The sequence below is a fragment of the Chiroxiphia lanceolata genome, chromosome 3 (genome assembly GCF_009829145.1).
Source record: "Chiroxiphia lanceolata isolate bChiLan1 chromosome 3, bChiLan1.pri, whole genome shotgun sequence".
Lineage (NCBI taxonomy): Eukaryota > Metazoa > Chordata > Aves > Passeriformes > Pipridae > Chiroxiphia > Chiroxiphia lanceolata.
The window spans coordinates 66,727,619-66,755,047 of NC_045639.1; the positions used below are offsets into that span (position 1 = coordinate 66,727,619).

A 27,429-nucleotide genomic window follows, 5' to 3' on the forward strand; every position below is an offset into this window, starting at 1 on the left:
CTTAGTGATCTAAAGGTTAATTATCACTTCAAAGGTGGCTGCTGTATGAAGGAAACTTCAAGATTTTATAGGCCAAGTGAACTTGAAGAATAAAATTAGCCCAAATGAAACGCCTGTCAAGCAAAGCTCAAACCACCACTTCTCAAAAGTTTTCAATTTCCAGGAGACTCTAGAATGTAATTTTAAAGCTACTCAAACCCACCTGGAACATGTTTCAACCTGTTCTCTACCTATAATGAACGATAATACTATATCTATGTTTCCTACCTAAACTGAAAAGTCAGGAATTTTCTGTTCTTAGGACATGAATGTTGAGCTCACTGCCCTGGGATACTTGTTATGTTTATAGCTTGTAGGCACAACTGTACCAGAAGGAGTAACTACCGAAAAGGAAGTGTGAATTAGGCATGACTGCTCTTACAAATTGCTGATTTCAGACTGTTTTGAAAATTCACTGGAAGTACATCTGTAAGAATGCACCTCATTCATAAGGAATACTTGAAGTGGGAAAGGGTGAAATCCAACATGTGGAATACATCACTAACAAGTCAAAAACCTTGGTTAAACTCCATGGTTATCTCTGAAGTCTATTTCCAACTTTAATATAGCCCCATATTCGTGCTTTCCACAAAGGGACAATGTGTAAGTAGGTAACCCTTAATTCAGTGCCTAGTGAATTGACAAAAAGGCTCTCAGTAAAATCATTGGAGTGAGTTTATGATACTGATATCTTTCAGAATGAATATGATTATTTTCACAGGGTTTGTGTATATACAAAATGTCCACAGAATTTGTATGTATTTAAAATGTGTCTGCATGGTTCTGGAAGGAAGTTTGCCTCTACACAAAGCTAACCAGTGACTTCTGTACCCTACACAGACAGTTTCCTGTAAGTTTGGCTGTAGCCGTGCAGAGGATGCATATGGAGCTGAAGCACAAAGTAAGTCTGAATAGAGCCCTGTGTCCAATTGACAGTGATAAATTCATTTTTAAGATTATAGTCTTGTTCTACGATCTGGATTTCTTTAAAAAATAGGAATGACTTGAGTATTTTCATTAATCAGAATATTACCACTCTTCTTTTTTCCTTTAACAAATACACTGAAGTTTATCTTAGAGTAAAACTGCTTTCCCTCCCTTTCATGGACATGAGATTTTTGAATCCAGTCTCAACTCTTTAAGATGATACCTTGGGCTGATGTAGGGCTAAGGAAATAATTCCCTTGAAAATCTCTTCAGAGGCCTCCTACACCTTCTCTAGGTTTCTATTCAGTAAAATTTTACTAAGCACCTGTAACTAAAAGTGCATTTATAAAAGTGCAGAGTTGTAGTCACATTTGTTCATGTTCAACTTGGCCCATTTCAGGCTTACTTATCAAACTGTCTTTGAAATGTTATGGGATTTTTATTCAGCAACATTTTCAATATATTCTTTTGTGTATTTTTATTGGCTTCACCACTTTCAGGTGTATGGGGTAATAGGCTTTTACCTTTGAGACACAGAGATTACCTTGAAAGATTTTTTCCTTACAGTTGCATTTTATTTTCCCCTCAGACTACTTGAACAAGCCTAGAGCACCATTTGCATCTGCCATTGGAAGCCATAGTGTCACATTAGGGTGGAAGCCAGCTAATATCTCTGGGGTGAAATATATTATCCAGTGGAAGTACAATCAGCTCCCTGGAGACTGGAGGTACACAGAGGTAAAGAAGGACACTTCCTTTTACTTTGCAAGGAAATAGGCTCTTTTCTGTCCTTTTTTTTTAAAATATTCTTAGGTACATAAAAGAGGTTAGCAAAATCATGAGTAGCATGGAGAAGCTGAGGAGTGGTCGATTATTGCCCATTTCCTTCAACATAGGAACTAGGGAATTTGAGGTAAACTAGCAGGTAGCATATTCAAAACTATCAAATGAAGGTATCTCCTCACAGAATGTGTAGCTAAAATGTTCAGCTGATTCCTAGCCCACGTGGATGTTGAATTACTATAAACTCCTTAATATTAAAATTGCTAAAATTACTAAATAGGGTTGGAAAAGTGACTGGAAAAATTAGGGACAAAAATATTGAGTTCTATTAAATGTAAACATTCCCATAGTTTCGTGTTGAGCCACACTTATGAAACGCCAAGACTGAGAGTATTCAAGAGAAATATGGCTGTTTGCTTTCTTTCTTTTTTTTTTTAAATGCCTTTCCCTAGGGAAATTTATTTTGTTCTTGTCAAAACACAATACTTGGCTAGAAAGACCTTTTTGCTGACTCACTACAGTTATTCTCATACTATGTTCTTTTGCGTCAACTATACACCTGTTATCTTACCATCATCTCTATTGGACCAATTTACAGAATATGACAAGTTGCTGCTGTAAATCAAAGGTAAAGGTGATTGGCTAAGCAGGAAGTTCTTCTGAGTGAATCATTCATGAAATGATAGGGAACAATTACTTCAGACAATAAATATTTCAATGTAGCTAGGAGCCTTTGGATCTTACAACTGTAGTGTATGTATCAGCAGTTTAAAATACATGGCTCATAATAAGTTATTATTTTAGGGGGTTTTTTAACTACCTTCTTAAAATTTACTATTATATTGCATCCATCCTTCCCTTCATCTGCTCATTATTTAGATTTGGTCACGTGTTCTAAAGAAAAGAGAAAAGTTCTGAAAAGATGGAAAATTAAAGTTTATGAGGAAAATAATTCCCAGAATTTCCTCTTATTTAAACTTTGGATGCTGAACTTTTTTATCCTGAAATATGTACGTTGTTGTATGAGACATCTTTTGCCCTGATACCATCCTACACATTAGCTGCAGACGGAGGAAGGCAAAAAACCCACTTGTGTCTGTGCATTAATCTAGGTAATATCTGAAACTTCATATACAGTCAAAGACCTTCAAGCCTACACAGAATATATGTTTCGAGTAGTTTGGATCATTACGTCTCAGCTGCAGGTCCGTTCTCCATCTAGTCCCAGCTACCGGACACATGCTTTTGGAGGTAATGAATTGTGCTGTTAATTACATCTTTCAGGACTTTAACAGAAACATTTAGGTTTCATTGCTGTTTCTTTTACAGAAAACATTGATGTCTAATCTTCAAAATGATGTGTGTGTTGTCTATTGGGTAGCTGCAGAAGACCAAACCAAAATATCACAGGTTCTTTTTTTTGAAGTAGGGCTCCTTTGTCCTTTTGGTTTTAAAAGCAAGCACAGAAAATTACATGGTCAAAATTGTGAGGACACATTGGACACTTCTGTGTATAATTATGCGTGCTAAATTCTTGACTGAAACACACACCTGTTTTCCTGGACATTAAAAAAGTTAACTGTTGTTGAAATTTTATACTGTCCCTAATAATGTTTATTGGTGTATAAATGGATTAAGAGGTATGAAACCTAAAAATGTACTTAAAAATAAGAAAAACCATTAATGTCTTAAACACCATACCAGAGTCAGATATTTCTGTCTCTTGCAGCTCCTGCAACAGCTCCTGTCATTAAAGATATTCAGAGTTCAAGTCCAAACACTGTTGAAGTTAGTTGGTCTCCACCACTTTTCCCAAATGGATTGATTATTGGATACAACTTGCTCCTGACCAGTGCAAATCATGAATTGTTGAGAGCCTCAAGGGGCCATAGCTTTCAGTTCTACTCCACCTTCCCAAACACCACTTACAGGTACAAAAATAAAAGATAACTGACGTGGCCAAGTGTGCTGTCACACTTCTTGCCCACATAGCCCAGAGTATACCTTAATGCCACTTCTGAACAATTATACTATTTACTTATGTTCTTGCCAAAATGAGGGGTGCTTTCCTTGAGGTAACAGAGTTATTCCAGGTATGTTGGCTGCTTATGCAAAACTCAGATGGGTAGGAAGGAAAAGCAACTTGATATAGCACCAGGAGGCTGTATTTTCTTAGCTGTTGTTTTTAATTTTTTTAAGTTTGTGTGACATGTTTTTAGTATACTCAGGAAATGATATAGCAGTACTCTCTAGTCCTTTAAGAATCTGGAAAAATTCCTTTGTTTTTATTAAACATGAAAGCCTGCATTCTGATGGCACTGGTAAATACAGATCTTCCTTTGAAATAAAATTGAGTTGTTCTTCTCAGTCTGCAAATTTATTTTGACTTTAAATTTAGAATATTCTGTTGTTGTTTCACCTTTGGGCAATTCAGATTTTGGTTGGTTTTGTTTTTATTATAAATTTCCCAGAGCATTATATTTTCTAAAAGGCAAACACTTCTGTAGCAGCTTCTCTACTTGATAAATTGTTTCTCAGGCAATCTTTCAAAAGAAACCTGCAAACCAAAACCTGTCTCTTTGGTTTACCATAGGTTCAGTATTGTGGCAGTTAATGAGATTGGTACTGGACCCCCTGCTGAAGCCAACATCACAACCCCAGCATCCAAAGGTACAAGAGTCCTTATCACTGTCTGTTCGTGGGGACAAAACTCATGTTCATTGGCCTGCCGTGTACCTGGGAGAGAGACTAATATTTACACTGTAAACAATGTATGTCAAGGAGTTGTATACTGACAAGTCAATAACATTTCAGAGAGAGTCCTGTTCTTTAGCTGTAGACATTATTAGGCTATACACCACGGTAATGACCTGTGAAGCTGGCAGGCCCAAACAGATTTGGCCTGAGTTGCATTACAGATGAAAAACACCTCAGTGGTCTGGGGTGGCAACTGAAAAAACGTGATTCTGTTTTCTAGATGAGATTTTAACAGCTGATAAAGAAATATATTTCTTCTAATAATATTAAATACTTAACATAAAACTCTTTTGTCAAAACTTCTCAGTTGTCTCAAGCCAAATATGTGAGATCATGTCAATTTTTGTTGCTCTTTCATGAAGGTATTTATTTCGCTATATGAACTAATACTGAAAGTAATGATACACTGTAGGTATCTCTCAAAGAACTGCGGCAATATTAATTAATTGCCAGAGAAAGGTACACGTTGAGATAGAGCACAAGAATGAAACCAGTGTTACCAAAAGAAAACAAAGGCTACTCCCCTCCTCCTGAAGAAATTCAGTTGTCAAACACCTGGAAATACTTCAACTCTATGAAAACACTTCAAAACTGTCTCTGAATAGCCAGTCTTGTGCTACTGGTTAGAGAAATTGAACTTACTTCTCTAGTGCTGCTTTTTTTTTTTAAATAGTAGTTCAGACTCTGATATGTCCTTACTTGGTGACTCCATGGAGTTTTGCTCTAGGGTTGGCTGACGCTGAACCATAAACATTTGTGTCATTTGTGAGAAGTCCAGGCCATGTTCATTCATTATGTCAATACAACTACCAAGCAATTAATTTAAGGTAAAAATAAAACCAAACAACCCTTTCCCCCCAAAAAAAACCGTCATGGGGATAGGGAACCACCTCACTTCCCTTTACTAGTCATCACATAAAATTTCAGTTGTTTCCCACTGAATTGCATGGGCACATGCTTTCTCCCTGTACTAACACTGAACAGGAGCAACCCTTCCTCATGTATTTTGTTCAGAAATGGTGTTACTGCATGAGATACTGAGCTGTGTAGATCTGAGCCTCAAGAAGAGTCAGCAAAAGAATTTGATTGCTGTTGTAGATTGCAAGAAATGTTACTTGAAAAGAGATGAAGATGTAATATTACCCTGTTGTACTCTGCTCTGGAGGCATCATTATCAAAATTACGGTGTGTGCATCATGTGAGAAATACATGCAGCTCAATCTATGCAGATTATCTGGGAATAAATTAAGACAGTGTTTAATGACAGTTTTGTGATACTCATATGAGGAAATGATATCTGATAGCAGACAGCTGTTTACACTGGAGAAAAAAAAAAGGAAAGATGGTTTGGCAATGGAAATCAGCCAAATTAATACTTGAAATAATACACCACTTTTTGAAATGAAGGTTACTACCTCATGAATCAATTTCACAGGGTGTGTGATAGATTTTCAAGGATCTGAGATTCAGAAACAAGGTAATCTGTCTTTCTCAGAGTTATGCATAGCCCAGACAGAAGGTGTGGATTTACTGCAGATGTTTTGATATAAGTTACTTGGGCCTGAAGCACGAAGTCAGCTTATGTGACCAAATCTCTCCTTCTTGACTTTCAATTCTGTGACTTTATTAGAAAAAACCCATTATTAAATTTATCAACTTTAAAGTAGATGATATTATCCAATTGTCATCTTTATGAAAGATGAAAGCTACTTGTTTCTTGAATAAATCACTTGTCAACAGGATGAAACATATGAAATAAATATAATTACCTTGCTCTTCCTCAGCTCTGTGGGATAATATTCTAGTTTCACTGAGGTTTTCAAAGAGGTCCAGAGGGGTTAAATATCCCAATTCTGCTGAATCCTGGAGTCATATGGATGTCTCAGTGTCTTCATTTCCTCGGGAGTCAGTAGAGTTTCATTTGCTCCAGCTTACTTTTCCTCACTAGGGACTCACTATTGTTGCAGGAAATGATGGTGTGAAATTCATGTGGTGCATTCTCATCCTGTGTGAGGAGCCAGAAGGCACTGTATAATAACTCCGTACACTTTCAACACTCAAAGAGTTTAGGTTTTAGTCTGTCATTCCAGTGTAAGAATATATTCATGCATGTACATATGTGTACACGTGTATGTGCATGTCTATTAATGATGTATCTGAGCTAGCAACATTATTCTCTGTGCTGCAGTCATCTAAATTTTGAATTTCACTGTTTTTTAGTTAAGGAAAAAGCATCATGGTTCTTCCTATCCAGGAAAGAGTCTTTAAGGAAGAGATACACAGAATATTTCCTTGCAGCTGCTCAGTGCCTGCCAAATGATATTATACACCACCACATTACAGGTAAAATCTAATTGGGCTCTCTCCTTTTCTGTCAAGTGTGTCTAAGACCTTGGCGTTCACCAAGGGCAGAATGCACCTCACATAGCCTGAGACAGTATCTAGCCTCCTTTTATAGTCAATCAAGAGAAATAGGAACTTTCAGGATATGATTAGACCTATTTGAAGTGACAGGCATTGGGCAGAGATGAATTGTTCTCCCCAGTGCAACTTTTTCTTCACTGTATTTAGGCAGCTGCTTCAGAGAGAGACTTTTACACTGTAGGTATCTAAACTGAGGTAACATGAATGCATGTTTCCCTATGATTAATGTCTATATTTTCTCAACATGAATATGGGAATGTGCTTCAGACTTCAGAATAAAATGATACCAAGTGCTAAAGGTACTGGCTGGTGTGTTAGCATACTAATGAGAGATTTAGTAGCCAAAGTCACCAGACAACCTTGTTATCTCAAATTCCTCACAACTCTAATGTTTCTTATCTACACTGCTCCTTGGTGACAGTGTGGAAATCTGAGTTTACCAAATTTCACAGAGGCAGAGACTCCAGAGAAAGAATGTCACCCCTGACTAAATAGCCTTTGACAGTGCAGGGGTGGCACAGATTATGTCAAGCTTGACTATTAGAGTGAACAGTACTTTGTGAGGTGATGCCAATTGCATCTGTTTGCCCTATAGAGGGGCAATCAGTGTCGGTTTGCATATTACATATCTCCTCTTTGTCTGATTACCTTTCTGAAGGGCAATTCTCTGTAATAATGTCATTTACATAGCAAATGGGAAAGTTTCCTTATTGTCTTAAAGAAGACTAGAAGCAGAGGAAAAAAACCAGTTAACTTTTCTCCTATGATGATGAGTTGCAGATTGAAAAATACATATTTTTAAGGCAAGTTGAAATATTAACTGAAAAACTGAAAATTATTTCTTATATTATCTGTGTGCACATATCTTTCTATTTTTAGGAATTTCTGTGAATATTTATCAGCAAGTTGTCTATTTTTCTGAGGGGAATTCCATCTGGGTGAAAGGAGTTGCAAATATGTCTGATGTATCTGACCTAACACTCTTTTATGCTGGCTGGGGTAATATTACGTCCATCTCAGTAGACTGGCTCTACCATAGAATATACTTTGTCATGAATGAAAAGGTAATGCTCTAGGGCTTACTTAATGTTTTACTAAAGTTGAACCATTACTGTGATTCATTTTACATGAGAAAATACGGTTTATATGTAGATATGTATGCACAAAATATACTTACAGAAATATATTTTTAACTTCAGTAATATCCACATATTTCATAATTTAAAAAATAAGGAAGACTTGAGTATCAGATCATATTTAAAGTAACTCCCCTATGTGGAACTCTGGCTCCTTGTCTTATTTTTCTCCTTAGGACATAAGTTTTTTAGTTTTAACTGCTTTGTTTTTGAGACTGACTTCATACCTTCCTCATACCCAGTATAGGCACTTTGTTTGTCCACTTGGTTCCCATCTAATCTGTTTGGTTCCTACTCTGCCTCGGGAAGATGGTCAGATAACTAGTTAGTGATTATAAGGCCCTTCATAATTGACAGAAGATGTTTAAGAGGGAAAGTGTTTCATACAATGATGACAGGTCTGATTACAATGGCTTCAATCTGAAGTATAAATGGAGAAGGCAATCCTGCACTTGATTTCTTACTCGTAAAACACCAATTACGTTAATGGTAAGACTCTGAATGTACTTATGTAGTCTCCTGCTGTACAAAGGACTAGAAACTTGCCCTAAATGGTTAGTGGGGCAATTTTTTTTTTTGTAATCCTCTTGCCATGTCTGATTTTTTGCTTACTGCTCAGGGAACCGGGAGGAGGAAAAGCAGTAGTGATAAAAAGACACAACTGAGCTGTACATTAACAGACTGATGGCAGAGAGTTCTGAATCCCAAGCTATTGGGAATTCCCAGAATCAGAAAAGCACTTCCCTTTCCTGCCAGATCATTTTCCAAGTATAGTTTGCCTAGACCATCAAAACTGGGCTTTCCCCTCCAGCTTAGAGGTAGGAAGAGGAGATGACTGACAGCTCTTTCAGGGTAAGCTGTCATGGCTGCATTTGTGCTTGTGTACAAGTGTTATATTTGGCTGACTGACAACTCAGGAGCCCAGAAGGACCTAGGATTTTGAGAGAGCTGTTTCATTACCTGATTCCCCCAAAGGAATCTTGGGTCAGCTTGTTTGCTCATTAGCAAACACCCTGTGAATGCATGACCAGTTTTTCTTCTCATTTGCCAGATACATGTCTGCCATTTAGAGAACTGCACAGTAGTTGAAGACATCACTCCTCTTTATGTGACATCTCCTAGGAAGGTTATAGCTGATCCCTATAATGGGTAAGTGTCCTCCTTTGAGCACTTGATGTCAAAGGTGCTATAAAGCTCCTCTCTAAATTTCTCCACTTCATTAGTCATCTAGGTTCCTGTTTCAAGCACTTGCATTAGCTAAACAGAAGTACAATTGGTAACAAACAGCAAACTACAAAACAATTGGAACAAGAGTGGTGCCATGCAGTGTTGTTTTCTGCTCTTTATTTCTTTGGGTGTTAGTAGAGGAGATAAAGCATTTCCAGCACAAAAATTTGAGTTTCAGAAATTTCGTGCTTTATGAATATGAATCTCTATGCATTTTAAATGTTCATGCTTAACACTTGAAATATTATGGAAGAATATTCTCCAACAATCTGCTATCAAAAGTCCCAGAAAGTAAAAATTTATGTGGTTACTTCTTGAAGTATATATATATTAATACTGCCAAAAGTATTTTCGTGTTGTGCACAAACACAAACACATCTCTGTTAAAATATTTGTGTGTCACTTACAGAGTGCTTGCACTGTAGTTATTTGGGTTTATTTTGCTCCATGGCCAGTTATATTTTCTGTCTTCTGGAGGATGGCATATACAGAGCAAACCTTCCACTCTTTCCTGGCACTGCCTCCATAGCTTCACCAGTAGTGAGATCCAGTGCTCTGAGAGCCTTCATGATCAACTTCCAATCTAAGAGACTCATTTTCTTCAACAAAACAGAACACGCCTTTGTGTCAGGTTTTCTTGATGGTTCAGAATTTCGCATGCTGCGATCACAAGTGCCATTTAATGATGTGGAGAGCTTTGTTTATGAGGATAACACATTTACAGTCACAGATGGCTCTGCAGTTTTTCACGAGGAGGTCTCTCCAGAAGGTTCTAGCTTCAATGAGTATGCTGTGGATTGCAATTTGGTGTATCCAGAATACTTCGGCTTTGGCAACTTGATTTTCTATGGGGCATCAGCTCAACCTTTTCCTTTACCAACTACTCCTCGTCTTGTCATGGTGCTGTTTGGATTGGACCAAGCTGTGATCAGCTGGAGACCACCTGAACACAGTATTGGAACCAGTAAGTTCAGTTGTTTCTCACTGAAAGTCTACTCCTTTTCTTTCTAGAAGAGTAACTTTCTGGTTTCTCTTTTCTTGATTTGGGCTTTAGTGACTTCAATAGCAGGTCCTCATAGAAGTTGTGGAATTACCTTAATTTGAAAAATGTAAGCCATAATTTGCCAGTAAAATAGACAAATTGTCTGTCTGAATTAATACAAGTGTATATTAGTAACTCATCTGTCCCCTCCAAGGATTTTAAGCAAGGCTTCATCTTAAGAGTGGTGTGGAGTAGCAGTAATGTTGGTTGCTGATATCACACAGAACATGCATGCCAGAGATGTAATGACTTTTGATCAGTGACTGTGTTATGGTTTCTATCCTCTGTGTATGAGTCTTTGACCAGCAGAAAATTACCTGGTTGGGGAAAATTTTGGTTCTTCCAACTTCATTCTTCTTGGGGGCTGAACCACTGCTCTTGGTTGGTCCCAGAGATGAAGAGTGTACATTTTTAATTTATCCCTCTCCCAGTTCCCCTGATACTGGCATTTTTGAAAGGAGTCGCCAATATACAGTTTTCTCAAAGAATGTGTATCATCTGTTGCAACCATCTCTTCTGTAATAACATGATGATTTGCTTCTCACAGGTTTATCTGCTTGGCAGAAATGGACCTATGATGTGAAAGTGTCATCTCAACACCCATTTGAGGAGAAATGGATTGTCTCAAATATTAGTAACACGAGGCTTACAGTGAAGGGTCTGGTCAGCTTCAGAGCGTATGAAGTGTCAGTTAGAGCTGTGTCTCCTGCTGGTGCAGGGCCATGGTCAGAGTCATTTAGAGGTACAACTTTAGAAGAAGGTGAGAATCGCTTTGTCTCATAGGAAAAATGAAGAACAAGTTTTATATGCAGATCTTCACCTGGTGAGGCCTAGACCTTGGGCAAAGACTGTAAAATAAGGGACACGGAACGGTTTGTCTTAGAAACATTAAAGAACACAGGATAAATAAATTTGCTTTTAGTCAAAGTAGTGAGATTCTTAAAATAGTATAATGATATTAAATATTATTTATGCATTTAATATTGCTACTTATCTACATTTTTCTAATGCAAATATGCTATCAAACACATTATTTGATACATTATCAAATTAACAGTATGAGACGTGTTATTCCTTTCCTGTGCTCTGTAAAGAACTTTCTACGTTGAAGTGGTTTGCACGCTTGGGGGTTAATGACAGTTCATGGAAAAGTGCAGTTCACTGAATGCTGAAAATCCTTGGTTTGAGCATAAATAATGAGAGGAAATGGATGTGTGTGAGATGTCTGAAATTTGTAGGTCTTTGGAATGTGGTTTGAAAGCTGGTTCACCCATAATATCCTATGTCTGAGGGGAAAATACCTTTCAGATTAAAGTGCTGGACTGGCTCTTAAGATTAGGGGTGACTTTTGCCTGACTTTGGTAAGGCCAGGTCAAAACACACAGTGGTTTTTAAGCACCTAATAGGATTTCAAAATGCCTTATTGTTCTGTGACTAAACCTGCCCTTAACCTCTGAATTTGTCAAATTATGATATTTTCATGCATTTCTTTGTCCACTATTCCTTAGAAATAAATGTTAAGGGTGATTTTGTAGCTTTCCAGAAATAAGAACCCCGTCACTGAAATACAAATGTTATAAAAAATTGCTTCTTAGAGTGCACAACCACTGTTTTCTTTCTTTATCAGCTGAAGAAGATCCATATATGTTCGCAGTGGGGCCTGAAGGCCTCTGGAAGCAGCGATTGGATAGCTATGGGCCAGGAGAACTCCTCTATCCTCATATAGGAAACATTTCAGGTGAATACTAAACAAATTACATGCTGCTGCTACAGACTTACTGGAATTTATTAGGTTGCCATAAATTTCAGCAGTAGAATTGAAAGACAAGAGTTCCTATTGCAGCAGTCTAGACTTGAATATAGTGCAGTGCAGTACAGTGCAACAGCTTCACTGAGCCAAGCTTTTGTCCTCATTCTCTTCTATTTTATGAGTCAAATGAATCCCTGGTGAAACCCTACTGACATCACCCTAGTTACAGCAGAGCTAAAATCGACTCTCTGACCTAAATAGTTATGTCTCCAGCATCCCAGTATATGCTTGTCATACATTTATAGTCATCAGGGCTATATATGTATTATTTATATACATTGTATTCCTATAGAGAAACATCTACCTTTGTGTTAGCTGAGCCTAGCTGCGGATTTGTATTGATTTTTAAAAAGCTGAAGTGTCTGGCTGCATTTTATTCTTTGAAAAAATATGGGGGTTTTATTTGCATGTTTGTGAAATGCTTAATATCTTCCTTTTTTTTTTTTTTTTTTAAGACCTCGATTGGTATAATAACACTCTTTATTGGATTAATTCCATGGGGGAAGTTCAGACCTGGTCATTTAACATAAGAAAGGGTACCACTGAGAATACTTATATACCTGATGTCACAGATGCAAGGATGTTGGCATTGGATTGGTTGGGTCAATGCTTGTATTGGGCTGGTAAAGCAAATACGGTAGGTATAGTTGCACTTCTTAAGAGAAAAAAACCTCCATCAAGTCAACAATAAAAGGCTGTAAGGCAGAATTTAGAAAGATAATCCCTACTTCTTGCAATCTGAGATGCATTTGGACCTCTGCTATGATAGTGTAGAACAAGGGGGTCTTTCTTCCTTTATGTGATTTTCCAGAGTTACACAAAAGTTTGGGGTAAAATGTTCACTAACATTCACTAATCCAGGATAGTGAATTTACCAGGTGCAAAAAAGGCAAATCAAACATGCTATCAACAGTTTTGGTGGATTCAACGTTGTAAAAATGGGAGAAGATAGTGAAAATGGAGACCACCAAGTTGATCTTAGCTAAGAAGTAGATGGACTTTATTTTAATCAAATTTGACACTATTTGTTTACACTGAGATTTTCAAGATTGACCTCTGTACTGTGATATTTTGCAGATCACTGCAGTTAAAAAATAATTACAAATGCACTTTGTACACTCTTATATCAGGAACACTGACATGTGAATTATTTAAAAGGTATCCGACTTCAAAATTGTAGTGCTAATTTATGCAGTGCTGTCAAATTATGCTTTTCATTTCTTGTAAGTGCAAAGTCAGAAGCTGTTTTAAAAACTGGAGCTAGAAGGCCAGATTTCACACTGCCTTGCACCCTCATTTACACTTGTGAATAGTGAATATGAAGCGGGTGAGAAACTCTGTCAGACAGAAGGCTGCCAAAACCGGGAAAATGAAAGGGAAAAGCTATTTCTGCTTTTCTTCTTTTGTTACTTTCTGGCAAAAATGAACTAATAATTTTTGAGCTATTCTTCATCCTTACACTTCGAATGTAAAAGGTTTAGGCTTTGAAAGTCTAAGGATTGCATAGGCTTCTGATAAAAGGCTATGGAAAAGTCGCCAGTGTATACTCAATTGAGGATGGCTGATGATTTAGGTGTGATGCTAAAAGCAATTCTTTTGTCCCTAGATATACAGAAGATTACTGCGGGGGGGCCATATGGATGTTGTGGCTCATGTCATGCTCCCAGTGAAGGATCTAGTAGTGGATTCAGTAAATGGCTATTTGTACTGGACCACAATGTATTCAGTGGAGAGCACAAGATTGAATGGAGAGGAGTATCTGATGTTACAAGAGCAGCTACAGTTTTCTGATAAACAGGTGACTGGGTTTTTTTTGTTTGTTTGGGTTTTTTTTGAGTCGTGGGGGTGTGGGTTGGTGTATGTTTTAGTATTTAGATCTCTTAAATATAGTCAGTGTTCATGGCTGCCAAAATTGACATTTTACTACCAGAAGAATAACATGCCTTACTTGCAATAGTTTTGTATCATTCTGAGAACAGGGTAAGAATTAAGTGATGTAGTAGCTGTACTAAAACCGTGGCTCATAATTCTGAAATCAGACGTTTGCAATAAAATGTGACATAAGAGATCTCTTTGTGGTTGTAATGCTGCTCCTTCCCTTATGTGAAAGGTACTTGCTTTTCCCCAAATGATTTAAGTCTTCGATCTTTCACATCAAAATAAGTAGGCAGAGCTCCATAGCATCCTGCTTATTTTGTGATGTCGCCCAGCTTGCAGGTCCTGACAGGGCCAGTTTTGGGGCTAGACACTTGCCAGGGACATAGGATTTGCGCTTCAGGCCGCAGAGGTGCTGCTGTAGAGACAGGCTTTGCCTGTGGTGATGAGAGAGGGGGAATGGCAGCTGGTGCCATACTTGCACTCAGCGCAGCTGGTCCCTGCTGAGGCCTGGCACAGCTCACTGCTGCTTCTCCCACAGTGCTGATGAGGGTGCCACTGACAGTCTCCATTCTGCCTCATCCTGTCCCTCCTGTGGTACCAGGAACAGCAAGTCCCATACTTTGAGAATTGTCAAGGGTCTCCTCTCCCAACTCACCTCTTCCCTTCCCCATTTTCTCTTTATCCTTTGCCAAGTCAGACTCAGACCTGGCCCCAGCTTGGTACCTCTTTCTTTGCTCCAGGCTCATGGGGAACTCCAGAAGGCTGTGAAGAGTAGAGCAGCTCCTCAGGGAGAAGGAAAGGGGGTTTCTTATAAGACTGAGTAAAGACATTGGACAGTATAGGGGGAAAAAGGAGATGAGGGATTATCATTTTAGCTGTGTTAGGGTGGAATACTCCTCCTACATGCAGGAGTAGGCTGGTAGAGGGCAAATAGAGATGCCATTTCCACCTATGGATCATCAGAGACCCTGCAGATTGTGGGAGTTCATTAACTCCTCTTCCCTACCTGAAGACATTTTGATGTGCTCTGAAGCCTGCACAGACAACCTCTGTATCTCTGCTGATCTGTGATGGATGACCAAATTCCCTGGCAAGTGAATCCCTTACTCTCTTAAAAGGGACTCGAGAACTTTGGGAATCAGTGTAATTGGGACTGTAGACCCAGTAGTAGCTTTGAACCTTTTCCAGGTTGTGTCCTGAGCAGGTCAGACTGAGGGACTGTTCCATCTACTGCACTGCTTTTACTCTATGGAGTCTCTCTTGAGGGAGAGCTGAATGCTCCTCAGCATAAACCACAGCCTGTGTGGGCTTGTACACTCTGTCCCAAGTGCTGGAGTGAGACATAGTTTGACTGCCACAGAACTGGTCAGCATAGATATATTATTTGCTGCAACATCTTTCTTTAAAATACAGCTCATGATAAAGAAGCCTTTGTTTGTTTTCCATCTGTTATACAATTATTTTTCCCATCTTACCTGATGCCAGATTCTCTGTTAAAGACCCATTACAATTTTAGAGATCTATCTTTCTTGGTTAGCTTTGTATCGTTCCCCAGAACATTTAAATATTCTTTCCCAAAGGAAAAGAAGATAGTGTTTCTCCAATTATAAAAAAAAGCCAGGCCTGGTTTAGCCCATGAAGGGGAATTAACATTCAGAAAGACCAGCTAATCTCACAGGTCTGTTACATTCCTGAGGGCTTGGGAAGAAGGAAAGCTCTTTCTGATGTGGTACCTACTCTACTTGTAAACCTTAATACAGAAGAAATGGAGAACTTTTGTACATGACAGAAGTGTCTGTGCTGCAAAAGGTCAAATATCTTCCAGTATTAGCCTCCCACCTCTCTTTCGAAGGTGGCTGGTGTGGACTGTCTTCATGGGAAAATATATGCTGTACAAGCTCAATGGCACACTTAGACTTATCACATATCTTCTGAATGATCTGTTTCAAAGGATCCAAAACTTGCAGTTTATTCTAAGAGGCAAACACTACCTTCCTTGTCCTTCTCTTTTGATTCACTACCTGCTTCTCTTAATCGCTTTATGCTAACCTCAGATTTCTTGTTCCTCTTTTCAAGAACCTTGGCAGCAATGAGACTTCTTGTCTCCTCCTGTCATTTTTTTTCTTCACCTTTCTCTATGTCAGTGATATCAGCCTTCAACCATCCACTTATTCACACCTCCTACAAGCAAGCATCTCCTCTCCTGATTCTCTGCTGCCCTAATCTATGCACTGACTTCCTGAACTCAACCTCCTGCTGTGATGCATACAGGAAAAAAGCCAACTAAAAATACCGAGATTGAGAAGTTACCAGTTATAGCTTACAGGTGTTTATTAAAATAAACCCCAAAATAAACCCATCAGAAAAAAAAGGGCAGTACAGCATTCTGTAATGGCAGAATTATTGAGCTGGTCATATCGTCTCAGTATAAAGATGCAAATATATGTTTACACAAGTACTGACGTATCTTCCTTGCACAATGGAGTTCTTTATCCTGGAAAGAGCACTTCTTAACTCAGTATTAAAACACAGATGTAATCGTTAATTGTTGTTATTCAACAGTTAAAGCATGTTTGCCACATAACTGTTTCTTACTGGTGTTACTTTTAGCTAGAGTGCTAGGAATAGGAATTGAAGAGACTACTGTGAAAACGACAGCTTTCCTAAACCAATACAAAGGCAGAGCTTTGAAAGTCTAATTTCTTTGGCAGGAACTAGATCGCTTTATTACAATTATTTTATTTTTCAATCAGCTCTTTAGGTTAGCTAGTGTGTATTGGCATTGCCTGATTGATTTTAGCAGAGCTACTCTGGTTTATACCAACTTAGAACCTGGCGTAGAATTTTCAAAGCACTTAGTAAGCCATTTAGGCTGTACAATGGCTGGAACAAAAGTTATTTGTAAGGGAACAGCAAAGTGCACTATATGGAAGGGGCCAGGACCCCCTAGGTGTCGTCTCTTAATATTTCTAGTCAAAGGGTATTTCAAATAGGTAAATTTATACTGCATCTTACGATGTTGAGTTACATTGCATCATCACAACTACATGATGTGTCCAGAAACTAGTACCTCTCACGAACTGGAAAAAGTTTTTCTGTTTTTGAAGCATAAGAGAAGGGGAGATGTTAAATTACTGCCTAACTCCCGAAGATGAATAGTACAATTATTTATTTGCCTTTTATTAATGGTGATACCAGGGATTAGGAGAAAGAAAATGGACACACCTATGGGAAAATATAATAGTTGTAGAAAAAAAATGGGGCAAGGACAAAAAGCCAAAATGTTTAAAGAAAGCAAGATAAATTCCAGAAGATGTCATTTGTTGTTGAGCATAGGAGGGAGAATAGATAAACAGGATAAAATATAACATGGTTAACTAAATATACACTCAGACACGTACATGCTGTGAGATATTTTTAACAGGACAACCTACGGGAGCAATCATTCAAACCTTAATTTTCTGACACACAGTGTCAACAGAAATATGTCAAGAATGTGATTACATAAGGAGCAACAGACAACTAAGTGATATAGCATTTGCTTTCCTGTCATCATCTTCTGCAGTTTATTAATGAAGAGTTAGGGAAAAAAAAAAGGCTGTTCCACTTACATCCATAATGGAAATTTAGAGCTTATAAAAGAATAGCTACAACTAGTGTTTGGATGAGAAGTTTGAGAGCTGCAGGAAAACATGTTCAGAGAGGCCCCTAACAACTTGTAAGCTCTGCTAATGATATAACATAGACTAAACTTGATAACATTTAGCAGACTAACTTGTGGAGGCAAATTCTTTTTTATTTGTAGAACAGATTATTAGATGTCTGATTTCTATTACTGTTGCATATGGTATTGAATCTGTTGTTTACTGCAAAAGCAAGAAAGTTCTATTTTGTATATTAGATCCTATGAAAAATAAACAAAAAAATCTTTCACTTAAGTGAGGGTAAAACATTGAAGTAATGAACAGGAAGATTGTTTAATTTCCTCCACACCTCCTCTTTTTAAAATAATGAATTATTTACTAAAATGTAAATATTTAAATTTCCCACTTAATGAAATAAATCAATAAAAATTTTGTACCTCTTTTTCATAAGTAATGCAACACATTATATATTCTATGTATAGAATCAAAGCCAGAAAACAAAGACAAAAGATCTGAAATACTTCTTTTAAAAGGTGATTCTGATGTTCAGACTGGATATCAACCACCTGTTTCAGATAAAGATTGTTAAAATACTGGAGGTATTCTAGAGATTTTGATAGGTAGTTCTCTTAATCACTTTATACGCTACTGCCATCCTATCTGAAGTACTCGGATACTCCGGGGATGAACACTGTGACAAGTGTTAATAAAATCCTATCTAGAAAATAATCAGCTGCTATAAATAGCTGTCCACCAAGCACCTGATTATTTTCTAGAGCTGTCTCTTTTTGTGTTACAATAAACATTCATGGTAGTAATGTTATTTTTGCCAATAAATACCCATGCATGAAGTTGTCTAGACAACACTTATGCCTAAGGCCTTTTACCTCAGAAGTGAAGATGTGTTCAAACTGCCATTTGGACTGTTTTTTTCCTAGGTGGTTGGTTTAACTTTGGATCTCACCCAAGGTTTTCTTTACTGGCTTGTGCAAGATAGTCTATGTCTAAACCTATATAGAGCTTCTCTCTGCAAAGAACAGTAAGTAAATGTATAGCAGAGTTAAGAAAGTCTATATTTTCTAGCTTTCGTGATACTCTCTGAGAAAAAAAGAAATTATCCAATGCTGGACACACTATTTACTAATTTAACAATGGACAAAAAGAAGAGCTAATGATCACAACTGGCTGATTGCAAACTACATGTTGAGACGGTAACAGTCCTACAGTGAGAGAAACACAATGTGGAAGCTCAACTTAACTGAGATAATGCTCATTAATGTTTAGACTTAGCTTTAGGAAATAGTCACCATTTATTGTCTATTTTATCTTGGCATTTACAACATATGACAGTTTCCAAGTGCCTAGAGCTCTGTAACTTGTTCATCTTGCATGAAGCTCAGGACTCAAACTGACACTACTTTCTCATCTGAGCAATCAGTACTCAGCAGGCTTTCCTCTTGATCATCCTGAACATGAAATGGCTGTATTATTCCTAAATGGTGAAGTTTAAAAAGAAAAACATAACAAAACCATGTTTATGGGTTAGCTTGAATACTTACTAAGACCTTGAGAAAAGTGGTAATTTGTTCTCTAACTGCCAAGTGTGTGATGAGTGGTAGTTTGTGAAACTAATCTTTTGCTCCTTTCCATGTGGAGAATGCCACTACTTTTTTTTCAAGCATCAGAATAAACTTCTTAAACTTACCTGAACAGCATCTGTATTTACATGTGCTTATAATGTTGCAGGATGTCTTTGTGTGGAATCAGCTGAATTTTCTGACTCATTTTAGACTTGCTATGATTAACAGAAAATACTTAAAAAATCAAAATACCTTGATTAGTTTTAGCTGGAATATGCAGCCCCATTGTGAACCAATTGGCCACCATAAATCATTGTGCCTGGCATGCCAGAATACAGAGATCAGAAGTAATCCATCCTAATGGACCTGCTGGTGTGTCAAAGCTTTTCCAAATTTGTTTTGGATAACATGCGTCTAAGCTTAAAGACATTTCTGAGATGGCAAAATGATGCCTCTAATGACATATACAATCTCTTACACAGAAGATAAATTGGAACCTAAAAAGGCCTTTTTAGTTTTGACATAAAATATACAAGGCAGATTAAATCATCAGTGATCCCAGTGGAGGAAAATGTTAATAGAATTTAATAAAAGAAGGAAACTAGCAGGGTCAAATTCATCTGGGTTTCTGATATAATGGAGTGGAATGAATCCTATTCTGCAAAGTAGACTCTGTTTCAGTGAAATTGCTGAGAGATGAGTTGATTGTTCAAAATATTCACTTTTCTGCTTCAAAATATTAAACCATTTTATAATTGTTTTCCAATGAAATCAAGGGAATGAAAAGGGTTTTTTCTTTGTTTGTTTAGATTTTCTTGCAGGTGTTTCTGCAATGTTTCATATTCTGAAAAGCATTGTGCTTTAAAGAGCTTCAAGGAAACTTTTTAATTTGTTTTCCTGTCTCCTACATGAGTATTAAAAATTTGAATTATGAGAAACTTATAAATGTGTCAAACATTGCATAAATCTGTTCTCTCTACATGTGTGCTTTCAGTTTGCTAATTTCATACGTGTTTTCACAGTTGTGGCAATGCCATAGTCACAGAATTTGCAGCGTGGAGTACTTCAGAAATATCTCAGGGTGCACTGGAATACTACAGTGGTCGTCTGTTCTGGATTAATAGGCTTCAGTTCATTACAACCCAGGAACTAAATCAGAGCCTTAGCATTCCCTTCTCACAACCAGCAGAGTTTACAGCCTTTACCCTTGTTCATACATCACTTAAACCTTTGCCAGGTACATTATTTTCTTTATCTAAACTCCTCAATAACTCCTTACTGCCAGCCTGCAATTCTTCATTCTTAAAATTTTTTAGTTATTTGACAAAGGATAAGGGCAAATGCAACTTCTTAATAAATATATCAGGATATACCTAGTTATTGTGCAATTATAAAAGCTGGTGGTATGGGTATGGATAAAAAGAATACATGATGCTGTTATTCATTGTTTCTATTTAAGACAGTTTATAGGATTTTCCATAGTACTTTAATGTTTTACGTCAGATTTGAAAAGTCTACCTATTCTTCACATTCTTTAGGCTATTATTATTTCTTCTGTTTATGGACAGGAAATTTGTCTTTTACACCAAAAGTGATTCCAGATAGAGTGCCAGAGTCTTCCTTCAGGATTAAAGGAAATTCTTCAAGTTTTCACATCACTTGGAGTCCTTCCACAAAGGTGGAATGGGGAACTGTCTTTTACTGCGTGGGATCAAAAGCTCTACAGGTGAGGATATTCATGCAATCCTTCCCTATTATCTGCATATATTACTGCATCTACTTGCTGATATATCTCTTTTTAAACAGAAATTCAGTTTTTTTCTTCTCCAGCATTTACAAATCGGTCAAGAACAAAACTAAACTGTAAATGGAATGCAAGTTGTCCAGGTTCTCCATCACTGCAGTCATCACAGGAGGAACACGGGCTTAGCAGTAGCTCTGGGCTAGCAGCTGGGGTGTGAAGAGCCAAGCAAGGAGTTCACAGTGCTCAAAGATGTGTGAGAAAGCCTTTCACGGTAACTCAGAGAGAGAAGTGTCCTCTGAGGTGACAGTGGGACAGCCTTTGCCTGAATGTGAAATCTAGCCCTCACCCACACTTAATTTTAGTGCATTTGGCAAGTTTTTCTTTAAATTCAGAGGGCATATTGCTAACACATTGCTACACATCACTACAATACCACAGGAGTTGGTGAAATAATGATCACTCACAGGAAGAGAAGCTCTGTTTTGATTTAGTTGACCAGCTTGCTGAGGGAATTTTGGAAAACTTAAGGCCTTTCTGAGTGGGAAAAAAGTCTTGCTTTACTTTGTTCTATTTTATTTCATTCACAGTCTCTGAAGAGTGAGCAGTGCCTCCATCCCCATAACCTGACAGTGCCATCCTACCGAGTAGATTGGCTGGAACCATTTGCATTCTTTGATTTTACTGTCACTCCATACACATACTGGGGCAAGGCACCAACGACATCTGTATCTCTTCGAGCCCCTGAAGGAGGTACTAAAATTTTAAATCCCATTCCTCACTTGTGATGGGTGCTGGGGCCAGGTCTATGTCAGCAAGTGAAACCCCAGAGAAGGATAAGCAGCTTTCAGACCTAGCCAGCTGTAGGCAGAGTTGCAAGGACATGTTTCCAAGCATCTTTGGCAATTATCTATTGCACACACAAAAGCACACAATTGCAGTAATAGAATTCAGAACAGCATTCGGGCTGTAAAGCTCTGACTCAAAACTAAAAGAGTTAACTATGAGGTAGAGTTTGTGTTTTAATAGAAGTATTGCTTCTGTGGTTTTTTTCTTTCTTTTTTTTTTTTTTTTGATACAGTTCCTTCAGCACCTACAAACCTTAGAATATATGTATTACGACATAACCTACATGAAAGTGCTGAGAAAGTCCTTGTGGAGTTCAGGTGGGACAGACCTGAAAGGGACAATGGAGTATTAACGCAGTTCAGGATTTACTATCAATTATTGAATCAAAGTGACACTGCTGACACTTTCACAGAGTGGAATGCAAGCAATGTTAAAACTACCCTGATGCGTTTTTCTCTCAAGAATGTGCTTCCCAGCCTCACAGTAAGGTTTCAGGTATGAAAAATTAAGCTTATGTCATGCTAGATGATAGATATTATCAGTGCAGTCTGATGTGTTTGCCTAGGAGATGGTACTGGGCTTGGGGCAAGAGCTTGTGGTTTCTGCAAGGACTCACACAGCTTCCATAAAAAATTTCCATTTTAAAACTTGTCAAGAAGTCATAGTCTCATTGTGATAAAAGCTTTGAAACACACAGAATGTGTGCTTGAAAGACAAGTTAAAACATGAGACCATGTAATAGACCGGGTATTGATGGGGAGAACACCATGTTTGTTGAACCATCAACCAACAGTAGGAATTGCTCCAGGCTGGGGAAAGAAGCAGCACTGTCTGGAGTCCTTTGAGCTCTAATTGTTAGATGAAGCATGGATTGTCACTCTCTAGCCCACTGCTTAAAATTGTCTTCATAGCCATGGTCCAGACCTGAATGTTGCCTTTGAACTGACCAGTACTTATGTCAAACAGAAGCACACACGTATATTCCTTGGTGAGCAGACAGTGGATCTGCTGTTTTTGTCATTAACTATGACTTTACAGACTTTCAAGTGCAATCATTTATGCTCTTACTTAACATAAGGAACAATCTTCTGTCCCACAGGTGCAAGCCTTCACCTCTGTAGGTCCAGGACCTTTGTCTGAAATGGCAGAGAGGAATACATCAGGTATGGATGATTTAGTTGCCCTCTCATAGTTTGTGTGCAATAGCTGGTGAAATCGGTAGTAGAAGAATCTGGCAATCTGATAAATATTCTCCAACACTTTATGTGACATTTGTTCCGCCTTAAAGCAGACACCACAGAGAAGGTTCAAGCTTCTGACATGAAATGATGAACACATCACTTATCATTAGACTAAATTTCAGGAATTTCAAGCCTTTCCTCAAAACTATGCTAAATTAACTTATCTAGTCAACTCCAGGAAATATGGCACGGTGGCTTTTGATCTGTAATCTGCATACTGCTAGAGATCGTAAAATATTTCTAATTAGGCTGTGAATAGTAACCAGGAGAGTTAGAGATCTACTAGAGATCATAGGTTATTTCTAGTTGGGCTGTTAAAGTTAATTAAATGAGCAAATCTGTTTTATCATGCTTAAATTTGTTAGGCAAACATCCACAATGCCATTGAAAATATCTGAGGAATTGATTGTGATGACAAGAAGGAGTCTCATTATTTTATTTATTTACTGAGAGCAGGGACATCATTTATTTGTATCTTGTACTTTTCTTATGAATTACTGTGATTATCTAGAATATTTTTCGTAAATTCTACTGTGTCATTTCCTTCCAGATCTTTTCCCTGTCCCAACTCTTATAACTATTACTGCCAACAACTTGTTTCTTGCTGACATAGACAGTAATCATACCATGTGGGAACTTTCAGCAAAGACAAATGTAAAGGACATCTGTTATACTGCTAATGATGAAAAAGCATACTATATAATACAAGATTCTCTTTTTATTCTGAATATGCAGAATGCTTCAAAGTTTCAGGTATTCCTATGTTCTTCCATTACTTGAGAGAATCTAGGAAAGTATGTGTCATTATTTTGTGGCCAACTGTGTGTTTGAAAAAGTAAAATGGGTGGAGTATACCATTGATGAAGTTATCCCATTAATCACAAATAGCTTTACTGACATCTGCTTTGTTGATACTTAATCAGATATTTAATTTAAAATTCACGCTATTAAATACAAGAAATTTATTTTTTGTAACAAATTTATGTACTTTTATTTTATTCTGATTTCAAGAATACATGAGCAATATGGAAGCAATAATTGATTTTTTTAAAAATAGTTTGCATAAATATATAATATTATATATTTTATATTGTATAAATATATAATAATGTATAAAAATATTGTAATCTTCAATCCATGGCGCCTCTTTGTATTTTGACTTCTACTTCCCAAGTAGACATTTCTTTCTGAAACAAATCTAATTTCATAACGTTCTAGCATAAGGTTGGAAATTTCTGCTCTTAAGCAGTTTTAGTAATGTTTTTATTTTTTCCTTAAGTTTTTCAAAGACGCATATCTTCACAATGTCACAGCCATAACAGTTGACTGGATTGCAAGACATCTTTTTCTTGCCTCGAAAACACCATGGAATGAAACTGAAATATTTGTTATTTATCTTGAGCTCAAGAAAAAATCTCTAAAAGCCTTGAACATGCAGTTGGGCAAAAGTAATTCAACTGTATCATCTCTGTTGTCATATCCTTTCTTAAGGTAAGGCATATATTACTAATAACTTTTTAAAACATATTTTAAACATTATTTTCATTAAATCTTCAACTGTTAAGGGCCAAAAAGGACTTTTTATAGTACATGAGTCTTTGGCATTATGTAAATCTCAGAAATTTTTGGGTGTAGTTCTACTTTTATACAGCTAGTTGAGCTTGGTCATACCTAATTTCAAAAGATGTCTGTGTTTGAGTAAAGATTTCAAATAATACTTAAATACTGACAGGTTTTTCCATCTAAGTAATGCAAATGAAAGTCAGCACCAGACAACAATTTTTTACAGTAACTACTTTATTCAGAATAATCAGTTATTGTGACCTTCCATACAAAAATAATCAGTAAGTCCTTGGAATCACTTTTCAAGTACACTGCTCTAGTTACCTCATTTTAGAGATTTGGGAGGTTTTTGGCTAACAACTCACAGGATTGCTCTTGGAGCAGATTGCTTAGATTGAAGTTTTTCTACTGTAAGAATTGTATTTTATTTGATAGCCGCTTGTACTGGATGGAAGAACTTGATTATGGAAGCCACATGTTCTATTATGATATTCCGAATAACACAGTGCACCACATTTTGGGATTCATATCAGTAGAAGAACAGATGAGGAACTACTGTACCTGTAATGTGGCAGAAGCAGAACTAGGAAGACCGATGAGTATAGATGTGTCTGACTCCAAGAATCCCCAGCTTCTCTTCATCAGAGGAAGAGATGAAATTTGGGCCTCAGACGTGGATGGCTGCCACTGTTGGAGAATTACCAAAATACCAGGTTTTCAAGGTCTGAGTGCTCAGTTATGTTTCTAGGTAGTTTGTGATTCTTGCTGTCTCTTACATCAAACAATATTCATTTCCGAAAATAGCAGTCATGGAGCACATTATTTATAAAACTGATTCATCTTTAGTCAATATGGACAAAATGTTTGTGTTATACGTTTTCAGTTGTGTACCCTGTTGATACAAACTGGGAGGAAGAGCACTGTGATGGAAGTATGTGTTCTAGTAAGATGTAAATCAAATGAGATGCTACAGTCTCAAATGCTACCTGTCAACAGATTTCACTTGAAGTATTAATACTTTATTTTGCTAGGGTTTCATATTATCTACACCTATTAGAGTTTATCTCAATGAGAAAATGCAGGAACACATTAAGTCATGCCTGATAATGGCATTGCAGACTTCAATATGTGGGGAGGGTACTTCATTAAGGTACGGTCTTGTATGACAACTTATCTATATTTCAATTCTTGTAATAACACCTAATCTTGGTTGCTTGGTTTTCAGCTCAGTTCTGGACGAGTGCTGGTAAAGCTGTTCTATTACCAGATGAGCTGTCTTAATTGTTCCTTGGAGATGACAGATCACAGTGGTTTACATCTTGGAAAAAAGATGAAAATTTCTGTAGACAACTCTCTCTTTCATGTTTCATTTCTTGTGTTTGGTGATAGAATTACCGTTCTCATAATTATGGATAATAAAACCCCTTTGAATCTACACTTGTAAACTGAAATAACAGTGTCTCACCTTCATGAGACCTACTTGAAAATATCAGAAATCTCTTCTCAAGGAGTGGTCTTTGAAGATACACTATGGCTAAGATGTTGACTCAACCTATGTTGACACACTGTGAATACAAACACCCATCTACTCTTGTAAAATTGTTTGCTCAGAGTTGGAATCAATGATCCTTGTGGGTCCCTTCTAACTCAGCATATTCTGTGATTCTTTGATTAAAAAACTTAACTATGCAATGTTTTCCTACAGGTAAGAAAATCGGCAGCTTGACTGCAGATAAGAAATTTATATACTGGAGTGCAGAAACAAAGGAATACGCTGAAATTTGGCTAGCAAATAAAGAAAGCACAAGATACTTTCTTCACAGGAGACAAAATCATAAGCTAAAAGTCTTAGCTTACAGCTCAGCGGCACAATTGTATCCAGGTAGAGGGGATTTGGGTTCTTTTGTAAATGTAACCAACTTATTTCAGAAGCATGTGTTTAAGTTGCTGATGGTGCTATGTGTGTTCACGCAAAGTATGCTTCGTGGATTCAGGTACCTTCTACAGGGAAACAATTTGCATATTTTTTAAAAGGATGAATATAAGGACTGGTTTTATGTTAGATCGCATGAAAAGTCATGATGATGAGCATTGCCCATGTTTGTTAACACCAAACCATGCCTATTTTCAAAGTTGTGTCAAAGTTGGAGATTTAGAAAAGGTGGTGCACATTAAAGCACAGAAAAAGAGCAAATGTGTTCCACAGAGTGTTGTAGCAAGAGTTTGATAATGACCCCTGTTGTGACACTTATTTCTGGTTTTGTTCACAAGTATATAAAACTGAAATAAAAAGGTCTGCCCTTCCAAAGACAAAGAGGTAAGACTCTAATTATTAAAATTGTTTTTAAAGAAGTGTGTATGGTCAGTCTTTGCAAATGAAGATTTGGGAAAGGTCTTTACCCTTTGAGCCTGTGCAGTGGATTTTTTAGGTGAGACACAGTGTGTGCTGAGCTGAGCCCACCCTTTAATCCTAAGGTTCATCTGCTGGGGCTGAGCAAGCTTGGACAGTGGCAGTGAGGTCCTCAGGATGTAGGTTTGTTTAGAGTGACCTTCTCTTGGATGGATGGCCTTACAGGGCTGATGAGCTCCACCTGCCTGGGGGAGTTTCCCTGACTGGGAATTGAACCTGGGTTGCAGTGGTGAGAATGGTGCATCCTAACCACTAGACCACCAGGGGTCCCCTTATAAAGAAGTACCTGAGAGACAATTATAGGTTACATTATAGTAGACCCCAAGCTTCAGATAGAATGCCTAGTATTTTAAACAAACCATTACAGAATGATGATGA

The 27,429-nt window shown here is 37.4% G+C and overlaps 1 protein-coding gene across 2 annotated transcripts in view; it reads left to right on the forward strand.

Moving 5' to 3' along the window:
- ROS1 (ROS proto-oncogene 1, receptor tyrosine kinase) overlaps positions 1 to 27,429 on the forward strand; it is a 72,851-nt gene that overhangs the window by 6,297 nt on the left and 39,125 nt on the right. The window contains exons 5-27 of one of the 2 annotated variants that reach the window (XM_032683292.1): positions 880 to 940; positions 1,556 to 1,704; positions 2,862 to 3,000; positions 3,479 to 3,680; positions 4,343 to 4,419; positions 6,727 to 6,849; positions 7,810 to 7,994; positions 9,118 to 9,215; positions 9,749 to 10,257; positions 10,883 to 11,095; positions 11,963 to 12,073; positions 12,601 to 12,782; positions 13,752 to 13,943; positions 18,606 to 18,706; positions 20,270 to 20,484; positions 20,816 to 20,973; positions 21,579 to 21,741; positions 22,070 to 22,332; positions 22,937 to 23,000; positions 23,629 to 23,831; positions 24,358 to 24,569; positions 25,077 to 25,363; positions 26,347 to 26,523. In XM_032683292.1, the coding sequence (XP_032539183.1) occupies positions 880 to 940; positions 1,556 to 1,704; positions 2,862 to 3,000; positions 3,479 to 3,680; positions 4,343 to 4,419; positions 6,727 to 6,849; positions 7,810 to 7,994; positions 9,118 to 9,215; positions 9,749 to 10,257; positions 10,883 to 11,095; positions 11,963 to 12,073; positions 12,601 to 12,782; positions 13,752 to 13,943; positions 18,606 to 18,706; positions 20,270 to 20,484; positions 20,816 to 20,973; positions 21,579 to 21,741; positions 22,070 to 22,332; positions 22,937 to 23,000; positions 23,629 to 23,831; positions 24,358 to 24,569; positions 25,077 to 25,363; positions 26,347 to 26,523 (4,084 nt within the window). The remainder of the gene's footprint in view (positions 1 to 879; positions 941 to 1,555; positions 1,705 to 2,861; positions 3,001 to 3,478; positions 3,681 to 4,342; positions 4,420 to 6,726; positions 6,850 to 7,809; positions 7,995 to 9,117; positions 9,216 to 9,748; positions 10,258 to 10,882; positions 11,096 to 11,962; positions 12,074 to 12,600; positions 12,783 to 13,751; positions 13,944 to 18,605; positions 18,707 to 20,269; positions 20,485 to 20,815; positions 20,974 to 21,578; positions 21,742 to 22,069; positions 22,333 to 22,936; positions 23,001 to 23,628; positions 23,832 to 24,357; positions 24,570 to 25,076; positions 25,364 to 26,346; positions 26,524 to 27,429) is intronic. The other variant, XM_032683293.1, reaches the window with a different exon arrangement.